Source organism: Urocitellus parryii, chromosome 4 (assembly GCF_045843805.1).
Source record: "Urocitellus parryii isolate mUroPar1 chromosome 4, mUroPar1.hap1, whole genome shotgun sequence".
Taxonomy (NCBI): Eukaryota; Metazoa; Chordata; class Mammalia; order Rodentia; family Sciuridae; genus Urocitellus; species Urocitellus parryii.
Window position 1 is genome coordinate 63277644 of NC_135534.1, and position 16021 is coordinate 63293664.

Here is a 16021-nt window from a genome sequence, read left to right on the forward strand (position 1 = left end):
CTGCTCAGGGGCTAAACCATGTATGATCATTTATACATTCCCAGCATCTGGCCTAGTGCCTGACACTCAGTAAATGCATGCTGAATTATAAGTACATGGAATTAATAAGCATTTACAACTGTATAGCTCTTTATAATTCATACATCTTATATTTTTCTCTTGATTTTTACAACAGTACTGAAAAGGTAGACAGGAATGTCTTCCTGAGGGTTGAGGAGGTTCATAAAAATATTTATCAGAAAATTAGTGAACTCAATGGACTTTGACAATGACTCTATGCTCCAAAAGAGAAGGACTGACCAGCCATCATGACCTGTGATTTTCTTGTGATGCTTAGACAGAGGATAAGGGAAATGTGCCTCTTGTTCTACTTTACCCTCTCCTCACACATGCCCACAAGTCCAGTAACTTCCCACAAAAAAAGTCAATCCAATCCAAAGAAAAGAGAACCCCAGGATTCTAATATTTCTGTCTATTTCATCAATGAGAATGACCCAGAGCTGGGCATGGTGCCTTGCTCACAGCAGGCAGGCAATGAACAGTTGAAGGGAAGAAAGAAATGAGGTATCTTTATAGAAAAAGGGTTAAAAAGAACTAAAGATTTAGGTTGAAAAGGAATGAGAGAAAAGCCCTGACACAATTCTTGAAGACTGCCATTATCCAGATCCCAGAGCTAGAAAGCAGAGCACATGAAGTTGGAGACCAGTGCAAATCCAAACTGATATCACAGAAAATAAGAGGAACTGCCAAACTGTGGCAGACAGAGGTAGTCTAGAATTTTATTAAAAGGAAAGAAAGAAAAGAAAAGAAAGAAAGAAAGAAAAGGAAGGAAGGAAAGAAGGGAGAGAGAGAAGGGTAGATCTTGCAAGCTACAGACAGGTGAGTTTATCAATGATTCTTGACAAAATTCTGGAATGTATTTTTTTATGATCTTGAAACTTTACTTAGTTATATATTATATTCCCTATTTGAGATTAGAATGTCTCTTTTATTATCAGTTTTTAACACTTAGGTGATTACTGGCACCAGGATAGGTTCTCTAAGAACAAGGCATTACATGCCAGAATAACCTAATTTCCTTTGGAGCCACATCAATGTTTACAGCAGCACAATTCACAGTAGCTAAATTGAGAAAACAACCTAGATGCCCTTAAGTAGATGAGTGGATAAAGAAAATGTGGTATATATACACAATGGAATATTATTCAGCATTAAAAGAGAATAAAATCATAGCATTTAGGTGGAGAATATTATGCTAAGTAAGTGAAGCCAATCCCCCCAAAAAACAAATGCCAAATGTTTTCTCTGATATGTGGATGTTGATCCATAATGGGGATGGAGAGCAGAGCATGGGAGGAATAGAGGAACTTTAGATAGGGTAAAGGGAAAGGGAGGGGGATGGGGATAGGATAGATGGTGGAATGAGATGGACATCATTACCCTAAGTACATGTATAAAGACACTAATGGTATGACTGTGACTCTACTTTGTGTAGAGACATGAAAAACTGTGCTCTATATGTATACTATGAACTGAAATGCGTTCTGCTACCACGTATAACGAATTAGAATAAATAAATTTTTTAAAAAAGAAACGCTTATTTGGGTAAAAAATAAGACAAATGCTAGATATATTTTTATTTTAGCAAGAAATCTGAAAAAATCTCTTATAATTTCATGACAAAATGGAGGAACAGAGAATGGAGAAGAATTACAGCTGTGAATGTAGAATAACACATCAAAATTGTCTTGAATGTGTGTTCTAGGACTCTGTAATTAATAGCCTTCATAAACATTTTAATCTGAAAAAGTACATAATGGCAGAGATCTTGTTTAACTTGTCAACATCTAAAACAGTGCCAGTACACAGACATATGATCAATAAATGGTTTTGAATAAAAAATCCACAGAGAGCCTATTCACTAAATTTGCAGAGCTACAAAATTTGAGTTAATATTTTCGTCTGTATTTCATGAGGAAAATGATAGCCTTTTCTAATATTTGTGTTGACTGTCTACCTACCTTATGTAGGCTGGCTGGAATAAGAGCTAAAAAGAATGCAGAGTTAGACTAATGGGAAAAATACATACAAAGAAAAGAAAATGTTATAAGAAAAGCAAAGAAAAGATCAGATCTAGAACAGGGTTGGAAACTATTGCTTATGGGCCAAATCCTGCCTGCTGCCTATTTTTGTAAATAAAGATTTATTGAAACACGCACAATGCCCTTTAGTTTGTACACTGTGCATGTTTTCTCCTATCTTAAATGGTTGAGCTGAGAAGTCACAACCAAGACCAACTGGTCAACAAAGCTTAAAATGTTTACTATTTGACTCTTTCCAGAAATAATATGTTGAATATGAGCATAACTTTGGAGAGAAATATTAGAATACAAAGCTACAAAATCTGCAGGTTGTGGAAACCAATGTGACAGCAGAAGTTGGACTGATAGACTCATAGCCCTGAGATTCTGTGAAATAAAAAATTTCCTGGCCCGGCATGATGGTGCATGCCTGCAGCTCAGGAGGCTGAGGCGGGATGATTGCAAGTTCAAAGCCATTCTGTCTCAAAATAAAAAATAAAACGGGCTGGGGATGTAGCTCAGTGGTAGAGTGCTTGCCTTGCATCCACAAGGCTATGGGTTCGATCCCTGGTACAACAACAACAACAACAGCAAAAATTCCTGAACACCGCTAGAATCCTAAGAGCAAATAAGAAGGTACTCAAAGAATCTCCTCCCTCCTTCCTGGTTCTGCCTTCTCACAAATGCTCCTCCTTGATTTTTGGTGCGAGCTCCTGAACAGAAAGAAGACAGATCTTGCAGGTGAAGAGGTTGGGGGAGTGCTAAGTTTGAGTGAGGAAAAGTTCAGCCCATAAGTTGAGTCTCCACATATTAGGCAACAAATATAGGGCTAGTTTGGTACTCCCAAAATTCTCCTGTTTGAAACATAAAATGAATATAATTCCTCCAACTCAGTGGAAAATCCAAGGAGGCACAGGTCACGGCCTGCACATGGAACTGTCAGCTGGAGAGGAGAGAGCAGTAAAGTAACCATAGAACAGGCCAAGATTTAGGGAACGTTCAAAAAAGCAGCTGAGGGCAGGCTGTGATTATTGACTATGACAGGGAAGTCTTGTGGAAGATGTCACCTCTGCAATGAAACCTTGACAGAAAGAACAGGTTTAGAGAAATAGAGAGATAGAGAGATGGGGAAGGATGACTTCACATTTCACATGGGCAGCAGTGCCCTGATGTTCTTGGACACTCCTCTCATACCACTGACTTGAGAAACTTTCAGGAGCAGTAGTAACTTTCCTGCTGTGGGCCACACATACCCATGTCAGTCTGATGGTCTCACTGACAGCTCTGGGGTCTGAATGCATTGCTCTCCTAGTCTAACTCTCCCCCAGGGTTCAGGTTGACCCTCAGACAGTCAGCAAGGATGTCTGTTCTCCTGGTATCACTGCCAAATCTAAAGCAGCCCCTGCTGTGCTGCTCTACTCCTGGAAGTTTCAAAGGAATCTCAGTCTCTCTGAAAGAGCCAGAACAATTGGCAGGAAGCAGGGACAGTCTGCACAACCAAAAACTCAAATGTAAAACACTCATTTTTATCTGCAGCTAAAGCAACCTATCTTCTCAACTCCATTTTGGAAGAACTACTCACCAGTGCAATGTGGACTGACTTGCCCAGGTGCCTTCCAACATATAGGTGACCAAGACCTGGCACATCACCTCTTCTGTTCCAACTATCACCCACACAACATCACAATGACCCCATTTTATAAGCACAGACATTAAGGCACAAAGAAGGTTCACTATTTTTCCTAGATCACACAGTAAAGCAAGGGGCCAATCCCAGAACTGGGATTGTACATATCGAAAAAGAATTATTCAGTTCAGTATTTAGGGACTTCTGAGGTTGAGGAAACCAATAAGGCTGTTTTCTAGTTCTTGGGCAGTCTAAGTCTGCAGGAAGTAAAAGATGAGCAAATATATAGTTCATGAAGTTATTTAAATCTGCTCTACTGTCCACTCTTCTCAGGTTGCCCAGTTGAGGCACTTTCAGAAGAACACCAGGTGAAATGTGCCACAATTAGGTGATGAACTCAGGCTTCTGTTTCCTTTTCCAATCTTTTGAGGTGATTAAATTACAGAGCCAGAGGAACTGTGAAGGGCATGTATTCCAAGTCCTTTGAGTTATCCATGGGTTCCCAGAAATAAGGGACTTGCAGAGTTGCTGGTAGTGCTGGCACAAAGCAAGATTGATGGAAGCCATGGGAGAGAGCTCCCAGAGCAACAGGGTAGCCCATGCTTACCTTCCAAAGAATGGATTCCTTGGTCCTTGGCAGTCTTGTAAACACTGCTGAAATCATCTCCAAGATTTGGGTCAGCTCCAGCAGCAAGCAGGACCTGCACCACACTGGAAGAAACCAGAAAGACAGAAGTATCAAAAGCAGTAAAGGCTCACGAGGCAGACTCAGATTTGGAAGCATGTTTGGGGACTAAGTCTGTCTCTGCTCATATGAGTGGTACAGAGGAAAGAACACAAACTCTGGGAGTGTAAAAGACAATGCAGGAAAATAGGTTTTGAAACTTATCGGTAAGAGGTTTGGGACAAATTACTTAACACCTTCCTAAGGCCCAATTTCCATAACTATGGGTTACGAATTTATTCATTCAACAAACACTTATCAAATGCCTACTATGTCTTAGTCACTATCCTAGATGCTGGGGTCCATGCTCATATGAGGCTGACAGTCTGCTGGGAAGAAAATTGCAAAGCATAAAATTAAAGTTAAGTGTGATAAAGATTGTGATGGGAGAAATACTATGTGCAGAAAAGGGGAAAAGGGGAGGGAATCAAGGAAGGCCTCCAAGCAGAATGTCACCAAGAGAGCAGAACAGGGATTTTCAGCGCTTGCTGCACGCACCCCCCCCCCAATCAATTTGCACTAAACTATTATCCATCTGTGAAACTAGATTTCACAGAAGATGAAAAAAAAAAAAAAAACAGGTGAAATATTACAGCACCTAAGCAAAGCAGAAAAATAAGAAACACACTGAAGGTAGGAAGATCAGTTTTACTTTACTCCTGTCACCCACTCCCAAATTGAGTCAGCACAGAATGGAGATATATCTTTCATGTGTGGGAAGGAAAGGAAACTGAGAACTGGTCATTACCTTGAACCCTGAAACTACTCCCTCTACTGTAAAATTCAGTAACATACAGTCCCCATGGCTCCAGACTCCAAGGCCAATACCTCAGGAAAAGTCTTCATGCCCCGATGCCAAGCCAAGTAACACAGTCCCAGGCTCTAAGTCTGTCCTGCTACAGACAGGGTTTGACCTATGTATGGCCAAGCCAACCTTAGCAGCCCCAGGCTTCCGAGCAGCCCCAGCACCAGGACAGCTCCCACAGACTCAAGCTCTAGGCCCACCTTGTAGATTGATTATCCAGGATTGAGCTGGACCCCAAGAACTTGGACATCTGGCCTACTCTAGCACCCTTAGAGCCTTAGTCATCAGGTGGGCAGCGTGGACCCACACTCCATGCTTTCTTAGTACAAGGATAGCCCCTGCAACTCCAGGCTCCAGCCTAGCCCAGAGCCAAGCTGGTTCATACAGCCAAAAGCTTCAGGCCTATCTCAGTACCAGTAGACACAAGTACCAAGCTTTCCCAATCTCAGTCTGGTCCCTACAGCCCCACACTCCAGGCTGGTCTCTGAAGCCCCACACTCCAGCAGATCCAGAATGCAGACCTAGCACTAGCCTAGCCCCAACAGATCCAGGTTCTAGGACTACCCTTATGGACCTAGGTTCCTGGACCTACGTTCCCCAAAAGTCCCAGGACCTAGATCAGTCTTCACAGACCTAGCCTCTAGGCTAGCACCTGCATACCCAGGCTCCAGAACAACATCCATGATTCCAGGCTTTAAAACAGACTCAGTAGATCCAAACTCCATACTTTTCCAGCACCATACCAATCCTAGATTATAGGCTGGTCCCCATGGACCTAGTCTAGACCTGGATCCAAGTCTAGGCCTGCTCTAGGACAAACCTTTTAGATTCCAGGAACCAGGCTGGATCCCATGGACTCAGCCCCTGTGGATCCAGGTGCCAGGTTCATTCTAGTGGCAGGCCAGCCCTTACAGATTTAGGCTCCAGATCCACCCCAGAATAAGGTCAGTCCTTGTGGACCCAGGTTTTCAGGCTAGGCCATGTAGATAGAGGCTCCAGGCCCAACCAACTGACCTTGGTGCCAGGCCTACACACTTACTCAGGCCCCATGTCAGCCTGCCTGTGGGCTCCAACAACAAGCTCACCATAGACTGAACAGGATGGCCTGCCCAGAATCTCTGGAAGAGTTGACTGGAGAAGGGCTTTTACAGAAAAAGCCAGTCTTTAAGATTGAAATTACTCCTTACATCTTTCAAATTACAGCCAGCAGGCTGAGGCTGCAGACTCAGTGGTATAGTGCTTGCCCTGCATGTGTGAGGCACTGGGTTAGATCCTTAGCACCACATAAAAATAAATAAATAAATAAAGCAAAGGTATTTTAGAAAATGTGCAGCCACCAATTCATGGCCATAAGGATCAAGAACAATCAGGAAAATGTGACCATCACTAAACAACAAAATAAAGGAACAGTAAGAAATCCTACAGGAGTAGAGATTCATGATCTGCCTGGCAAAGAATTTAAAATAAATATTTTAGGAACCTCAACAAAAATCAAGAAGGTAGAATGTATTTTCTCTTCTAAATTTGTTAATTTTGTTCAGAGAAGCAAACCAGTGAAATAGAAAATGATTAAAATAAAAAATGTCACTTACAATGAAATTTTAAATAGCCAAATCTGGAGCTGAAAAATACAATGAATAGAATGAAATGGAAAATGCAACACAGGGCACCAGCAACAAAATGGATCAAGCATAAGAAAGAATCTATTAGCTTAAAAAAGAGAAAAAAGAAAGGATGAAGAAAGTTTACAGAATTTATGGGAAGGCATCAAAAGAGCCAAATTATAATAGTTCAAGAAGGAGAAAAAACAGACAAAGTGGGTAGAAAGCCCATTTAAAGAAATAACAGAGCTAGGGATGTAGCTCAGTGGAAGAGCACTTGCCTACTAAGTGCGAAGCCCTGGGTCAATCCTAACACTGAAATTAAGAATTAAAAAAGGCAAAGACAGGATCTTGAAAGCAGTAAGAGAAGAGGCAGTATACAATAAGGCTAACAGCAGAGTTTTTGGCCAAATCCTTGCAGGTCACAAGAACAGTGGTGAAGTAAAAGAAAAAAAAAACAAAAAAACATGAAGGCCATGAAACTTCCTTCAAAGAAAAAAATGTCAATGAAAAATACCATACTCAGCAAAGCTGTCCTTAAGATATGAAGGTGAGATAAAGATTTTTTTAGACAAACAAACCTGATTTAGTATGTCATCACCATACTAAATGGTGACCTGTCTTATAAGAAATGCTAAATTCTTATTCAAATTGAATTGAATTCAAATTGAAAAAGAAAAATGCTAATAAGTAACACAAAAACATATGAGGTATAAAACTCATTGGTAAAAATAAGTATACAAATTCAAAATAATACTGCAATGGTGATGTTTAAATTACTGATATCTTTAGTATGAAAGTTAAAAGACAAACTATTAACTCAGGGTTTTTGTATATGATCAAAGTTAAGTTGTAATCAGCTAAAAACAGCCTGTTATGAAAAGCCTAATGGTAACCACAAAGCAAAAACCTATAGTAGATACACAAAAGATAGAAATATTAAAGAAAATCACACAATCACAAAGAATACAGCAAGAGACGAAGAAAGGCACAAAGATCTACAAAACAACCGGGGGGGGGGGGGGGGGGGGAGAAAAGAAAACCTATCAAGAATTATCTTGAATGTAAATAGATCAAATTCTCCAATCGAAAGACAAAGAGTGACTAAATAGATTAAAAAACAAAACCTAAGCATATGACGTCTACAAGAGACTTACTTCACCTGAGGAAAATACAGAGTGAAGGTGTGAGGGATGTAAAAAGATAGTTCATGTGAACAGAAATCAGAAGATAGCAGGAACAGTTATGTTTATAACAGATAAAATGCATTTTAAGGTGAAATCTGTAAAAAGAGGTAAAGAAAGTTATTATATAATGATAAAGGGGTCAGTTAATCAAAAGATTTAACCATTATAAATACATATGTACCCAACAACAAAGCACTTATGTAATAAAACAACTATTAACAGACCTAAAGGGAGAGAGAAACTATAATATAATAATAGGAGGGGACTTAAAATACCTCACTTTTAGCCACTGATAGATCATCATTGAGATAATCAATAAAAAAAACCACTGAATTTAAACTACACTTTATACCAAATAGACCTAATAAATTACACAGAACATTCCATCTAATAGTAACAGGATACACACTGTTCTAAAAGTGCACACAGACCATTCTCTAGGCTTAAATCAAACCAAGTATCTTTGTGGATACAGACCAAGGAGAGGGATAGTTGGGCCAAATGGTGGTTCTATTCCCAATCTTCGAAGGAATCTCCATACTGCTTTCCATATTGGCTGCATCAATTTGCAGTCCTACCAGCAGTGTATGAGTGTACCTTTTTTTCCCACATCCTCGCCAATACTTATTGTTGTTTGTATTCTTAATAGCGGCTGTTCTGACAAGAGTGAGATGAAATCTTAAAGTAGTTTTGATTTGCATTTTTCTAAGTGCTAGTGATAGTGAATTTTTCATATATTTGTTGATTGATTACATATCATCTTCTGAGAAATGTCTGTTCATGTCCATGACCCATTTATGGGTTGGGTTATTTGTTTTTTTGGTGTTTAGCTTTTTGAGTTCTTTACATACCCTAGAGATTAGTGCTCTATCTGATGTGTGAGGGGTAAAAATTTGCTCCCAAGATGTAGGCTCTCTATTTACCTCAGGGATTGTTTCTTTTATTGAAAAGAAACTTTTTAGTTTGAATCTATCCGATTTATTGATTCTTGATTTTAATTCTTGCACTATAGGAGTCTTATTAAGGAAGCTGGGGCCTAATCCAACATGATGAAGATTAGGGCATACTTTTTAAACAGCATACTACAGGGACACAGCCACATCAATGTTTATAGCAGCACAATTCACAATAGCTAAATTATGGAACCAAACTAGATACCCTTCAATAGATGAATGGATAAAAAAAAATGTGGCATATATACACAATGGAATATTACTCAGCAATAAAAGAGAATAAAATCATGGCACTTGCAGGTAAATGGATGGAGTTAGAGAAGATAATGGTAAGTGAAGTTAGCAATCCCAGAAAAACCAAATGCTGAAGGTTTTCTTTGATATAAGGAGGCTGATTCATAGTGGGATAGGGAGAGGGAACATGGGAAGAATAGATGAACTCCACATAGGGCAGAGGAAGGGGGCATGGGTTATTAATGATGGTGGAATATGATGATCATCATTATCCAATGTACAGGTATGAAGACATGAATTGGTGTGAACATACTTTGCATACAACCAGAGATATGAAAAATTGTGCTCTATATGTATAATATGAATTATAATGCCTTCCATTATATATAAATATATATATATATTTATATATAATTTCATATATAAATTTTAAAAAAATAATTTAAAAAAATCTATAAAATTCAAAAGAAAAAAAAAGTCTCTTTTTGGACCATAATGGTATAAGCCTAGAAATCAGTAACAGGAGAAAATTTCAGAAAATTCATGAATACAAGATGAATCAAACAATATGCTCCTGAATAACCAATGGTTCAATAAAAAAATTAAAAGGGAAATTAGAAACTATCTTGAGACAAATGAGAATAGATGAGATGCAGCCAAAGCAGTTCCAAGAGTGAAGCTAATAAGTAATAAATGTGCTCACTGAAAGGAGAGAAAGATTTCAAGTAAACAAACTAACATCATACCTCAAGGATCTACAAAAACAACAAATTAAGCCCAAAGTTAGAAGAAAGGAAATAATAAAGACTGGGAGGAGGGGGAGTAAATGAAATAGAGACTGGAAAAGTGACAGAAAGGTCAATGAAATGAAGAGTTGTGTTATGGTTTGGATGTGAGATGTCTCCCAGAAGCTCATGTATGAGACAATGCAAGAAGGTTCAGAGGAGAAATGATTGGGTTCTAAGAGTTTTAGCCAATCAGTGATTTAATCCCCTAATAGGGATTAACTGAGTGGTAACTGAAGTGGTAGGGTATGGCTGGAGCAGGTGGGAATTAGGGTGTAGCTTTGGTGTATATATTTGTATCCAGGGATGGAGTCTCTCCTTCTTGATCACCATGGTGTGAGCTGCTTCCCTTTGCTACCCTCTTCCTCCATGATGTTCAGCCTCATCTCCAGCCCTGAGGAATGAAGCCAGCCTTCTATAGAGCAATACCTTGAAACTGTGAGCCCTCAAATAAACTTCCTCCTCTATGGTTGTTCTGGTCAAATCTTTTAGTCACAACAGCAAAAAAAGCTGACTAAAACAAATTGGAAAAGACAAGTAAAATTGATAATCTAAGAAAAAAGGGAGAACACTCATATAAATAAAACCAGAAATAAAAGAGGAGACATTATAACTGATGCTACAGAAACACAAAGGATCCTAAGAGATGACTAAGGATAATTATACACCAACAAACTGGATAACCTAAGAGAAACAGATAAATCTTAGGCATATTCTACCTATGAAGACTTAATCATAAAGAAATAGAAAATTGGAACTGACTAAAAACAAGATCACTGAATCAGTAATACGAAGTCTCCACTGAAGAAAAGCCCAGAACCTGATAGCTTCACTGTCAAATTCTACCAAATATTTAAGAAGAACTAATACCAATACTTTCTAAACTCTTCCAAGATCTGTACAAGAGGGAATATTTCCAAACTCATTTTATGTGACCTACATTACTCTGACACCAAAGCCAGAGAAGGTTACTTACATAAGAAAATTACAGGCCAATATCCCTGATAAACATAGAAATAAAAATTCTTCATAAAATAACAATTAAATTCAACAGCACATTAAAAGGATTGTTTATATGACCAAGTGGGATTATCCCAGGAATACAAGGAGCGCTCAACATGCACAAATCTATATAGGTAATATATCACACTGACAGAATGAAAGACAATACTTATATACTCATCTAAATAGGTAAACAAAAGGCATTTGAAAAATTCAACATTCTTTCATGATAAAAGCTCTAACAAAATAGGAACAGAAAGAATGTACCTAAACACAATAAAAGCCAGGTATGACAAACCCACAGCTAGCATCATAGTCAAACACTGAGAAAGTTTTTCCTTTAAGATCAGCAACAAGAAAAGGATGCTTATTCTCACCATTCCATTCAACACAGTACGGAAAGCCCTAGCTACACCAATCAGGAAAGAGAAAGAAACAAAAGGCACTCAAATTGGAAAGAATTTAAATTGTCTGTTTGAAGATTGCATGATTGTATATTTGGAAAACCCTAAAGATTCCTCAGGGAGAAAAATTGTTAGAACTAATAAATGAATTCAGTAAAGTTGCAAGATATAAAATCAATATATAATCAGTAAAATTTCTATACACTAACACCCATATGAAAAAGAAATCAAGGAAATGATACCATTTATAATAGGTATAAAAAATAAAATACTTAGGAATAAATTTAAGGAAGTGAAAGACTTATATATTGAAACCTATAAAACAATGATGGAAGAAATGGAAGACACAAATAAAAGGAAAGATATATGGTACTCATGGATTGGAAAAATTAATATGTTTAAAATATCCATACTATTCAGTGAACTACAGATTCAATGTAATCCCTATCAAAATTTCAATGACATTTTTCACAGAGATAGAAAAAAAAATAGTCCTAAAATTTGTGTAGAACCACAAAATACCCTGAATAGTCAAAGCAATCTTGAGCAAAAAGAACAAAGCTGGAGGTATCACATTATCTGACCTCAAAATAGATTACAAAGCTATAGTGAAAAAAACAGAATGGTACTGGCACAAAAACAGACACAGAGACTAATGGAGTAGATAAAAAGCCTAGAAATAAATCCACACATTTATGGTCAATTGACTTTCAACAAAGGTGTCAAGAACACACAATGGGGAAAGGACAATCTCTTCAATTAATAGTGTTGGAAAAACAGAGTATCCACAAATAGAATGAAAAGATATTCTTGTCCGAAAACATAAAAACATCAACTTAAAATGGATTAAGCAAGGGACTGGAGTTGTGGCTCAGTGGTAGAGCACTTGCCTAGCATGTGTGAGGCCTTGGGTTCAATCCTCAGCACTGCTTATGAATAAATAAATAAAATAAAATATCCATTTACAACTAAAAATATTTTTTTTAAAAAATGGATTAAGCAAAACCTAATAATTTGATAAGACTTGAAACTATGAAACCACTAAAGGAAAACACAGAGGACAAGCTCCGTGACATTGGTCTGGGAAATGATTTTTTTATATGACCTCAGAAACACAGGCAACAAAACCCAAAATAGAAAAATTGAATTACATCAAACTAAAAAGCTACTGCACAGCAAAGAAAACAACTGACAGAGTAAATGGACAACCTATAGAATGGGTGAAAACATTTTTAAACCATACATCTGATTAAAAAAATCTAATATCTAAAACATATACAGAACTCAACTCAATAGCAAGATATAACCCAATTAAAAATGGGCAAAAGACCAGAATAGATTTTTCTCCAAAGAAAACAAACAAATGATCAACAGGCATATGAAAAAAATGTTCAACACTACTAATCTTCAAGAAAAAGCAAATTAAAATTTACTGAGATATTACCTCACCCATGTTATAATGACTATTATCAAAAAGATAAAAGAAAAATGTTGGCAAGGATATTGATAAAGGGAACCTGTGAACCCTGCTGGTGGGAATGTAAATGAATAGTCATTTATGGAAAACATGGAGATTCCTCAAAAACTAGAAACAGAACAACCACGAGTTAGCAGTCCTATTACTGGGTATATACCCAAGGGAAATGAAATCAGTATGTTGAGAAGATACCTGTACTCCTATATTCACAAGAGCCAAGATATAGAATCAACCTAAGAGTCCATCAGCAAATGAATGGATAAAGAAAATGTGGTGTATATGTATCGCCATTCTGCCTTTAATAAGAAAATCCTGTCATTTGTGACAGGGTGAATCTGGAGGACTTAATGTCAAGTGAAAACAAGCCAGGCACAGGGGAAAAGCACACGTGATCTTATACATGAAATCTAAAACAAACCTATAGAAGCAATACAGAATGGTGGTTTCCAGAAGATGGGGCTAGGGGAGGGAGGTTTGAGAGATGTTGGTCAAAGGATACAAAATTTCATTCAGATAGTTGAAATAAGTTCAAGAGATCTTATGATGTAAAACATATACAAAATGGTGAGATAATAACAATGTATTAACCCTTGAAAACTGCTGAGTAAATCATTAATGTTCCCACCACACACACAAAAAATGGCAAGTAGGTACATTAATACACATTAATTAGCTCAATTTAACCATTCTACAATATAAACATATTTTAGAACATGTTGTGTATAATAAATAATTTTGGTCAATTAAAAAAAAAAATGAGTAGCCAGGTGCCTTCAGTCCCAGATACTCAGGAGGCTGAGGCTGGAGGATCACTTGAGCCCAGAGCCCAAGACTTCCAGGGTAGCCTGGACTACATTATGAGACCTTTTTATTCCTTCACTACATCTGCCACCCCCTAGCAAAAAATAAAATAAAAATAAAGAAAGAAACAAATGGAAGGAAAGCCTCTCAGAGGAAGAGATCTTTAAGACTTGAAGCAGCTAGCCAGAATAGGGAGGGAGTAAAGTGGAAGGACACAATACATCCTGGAGGCAAAAGATCACAATGCTTTACTGAAGAAGGAAGGAACTCGAGTTGAGAGGATAAGAATAACAGTGGGAGATGAAGGCAGAAGTGACAAGATCATATATGTTTTCTTCCTCATTACAAAAAAAAGTATATATTTTTAAAAATTCAGACCATATTAGGGCTGGGGATGTGGCTCAAGCGGTAGCGCGCTCGCCTGGCATGCGTGCGGCCCGGGTTCGATCCTCAGCACCACACACCAACAAAGATGTTGTGTCCGCCGAGAACTAAGAAAAAATAAATAAATATTAAAATTCTCTCTCTCTCTGTCCCCCCCTCTCTCTCACTCTCTCTAAAAAAAAAAAAAAAAAAATTCAGACCATATTAAAAGATCAAAATTAAAAATTGAAGGTCTCCCCTTTTATCCATCTCCTTAATCTAAATTCCAAGAGTAACTACTATTTATAGTTTGGTGTATTTCTTCCCAAACCTTTGCAATTAGAAAAAAAAAAATCACTCCAGTGGCTTTCTGAGAATGGACTGTAAGAAGTAAAACCAAAGGTAGAGACTCCACAGGGTTATAGCACTTGGCCTAAGAAGTGTTCCATGTATGTAGCTTCCCTTCTTTTTTCTTATATTATGTAATGTTCCTGCTAATACTTTCTTTTTTCCCCCTCTCAAATAAAAAAAGAGTTCATGTACACTATAATAAACCATAAAATATTGAAAACCCAAAGAAAGTGTTTTAGACTACATAACATCCTTCTAATTTTTCTATGAATATTTATTTACAAAAATGGATCATGTATAAACTTTCTCTCTGAACACAACCTTCCATGTATTAAAGTCAACAACACTGTTTTACATGGCTATATAGTATTCCACTATAAGATCATCCTTTATTTAACCAATCCCCTATTGTAAAACATTGTTTTTAATATTCCAATGACACAATATCTTGGATTATTTCCTTTGGATATTACTGTGAGATAAAAGTTCTAGGTTAAAAGTGTAAGCATATTTAAGAGTTCTGCTAAATGTTACTAAATTACTGTGGTTATTCTGAATCTGATCTAACATACTTAGGTAAGTCTCTTGTGTTTATTAGATTACCTGAAAGGATTTAAAAATTACTTTCACAGATAATTTATCAAGAATATGGATTAAGAGCTCAATAAAAAGTGAGAAGGGTCTCTAAACAGTTAAAATCTATGTTTAAAGTACAATGCCAAATTTTCACTTGGCATTCATTACTCTTAGTTTATATACAGTTTGGAGTATGACTGGCATTAATCTTCTGTTTCCTAGAAGGTTAAAAGCCATGTGTGGCTCAGAGGTTAAAAATACTAGCTGTAAAAGCTGGGACAATTTGAACATTAAAATGAGTGACAGTAATGGATTGTAGCCCATTATGATTGCACATGTTTAATTTACATAATTATAATTAAAACACATCAAGTAAAATAACTTTCTATGAATCTACACTGAAAATAAATTATTAAATAAATGGGGAAAAGGGAAATCTCTTCCTTACCACAGAATGACAACTAATAATTGTAGAAGGAAGGATGAAATCAGATAATCATCATTTTACAACCTCATAGTAATAATCAGGAATAAGACATGAATTATCATATGGCTATATTAATGCCTGAAGAGTGCTTACAACAGTGCCTGACATATAATTGCTGTTCTCAACAAACTTTAATTATTATCACTATGTACTTGAGCCTATGGCTGGGCTTCAGGAAGCCAAAGGAAGTATGAACTAAGACACTTAAATTGGAAAGATATTTTATAACAAGCACAGAGAGACATGGAGTCAAATCAAACCTCTATTATTCACTGATGACATGATCTTGGACAAATTACTAGACCTCTGAGCCTCAGTTTCTTTACCAGAAAAATAGAGATAATGATGCTACCCTAGCAGGTTGTGAAAGAATTATGTAAAGCTCATCATGCCTGTTACATTAAAAAAAAAAGTGTTCTCTCCCCCCCTTATGTGTACACACACACATACACACACACACACACACACACACACACACACACACACACGCTGTCTTTCCTTTGTCTATATAATCACAGCAACAACAATACGAATCTATGCCATGGGTGGGATCAGATCTCTAC

At 37.2% G+C, this 16021-nt stretch overlaps 1 protein-coding gene across 3 annotated transcripts in view; it reads right to left on the reverse strand.

Annotated features, from left to right (window-relative positions):
* The window catches only part of Clpb (ClpB family mitochondrial disaggregase), a 141573-nt gene that overhangs the window by 82384 nt on the left and 43168 nt on the right, over positions 1-16021 (reverse strand). For all 3 annotated transcript variants that reach the window (XR_003301872.2, XM_026400990.2, XM_077797615.1), the window contains exon 4: positions 4316-4419. Coding sequence is in view for 2 of the 3 variants with exons in the window: in XM_026400990.2 (XP_026256775.2) it covers positions 4316-4419 (104 nt within the window). In the remaining variant the exon portion in view is untranslated. The remainder of the gene's footprint in view (positions 1-4315; positions 4420-16021) is intronic.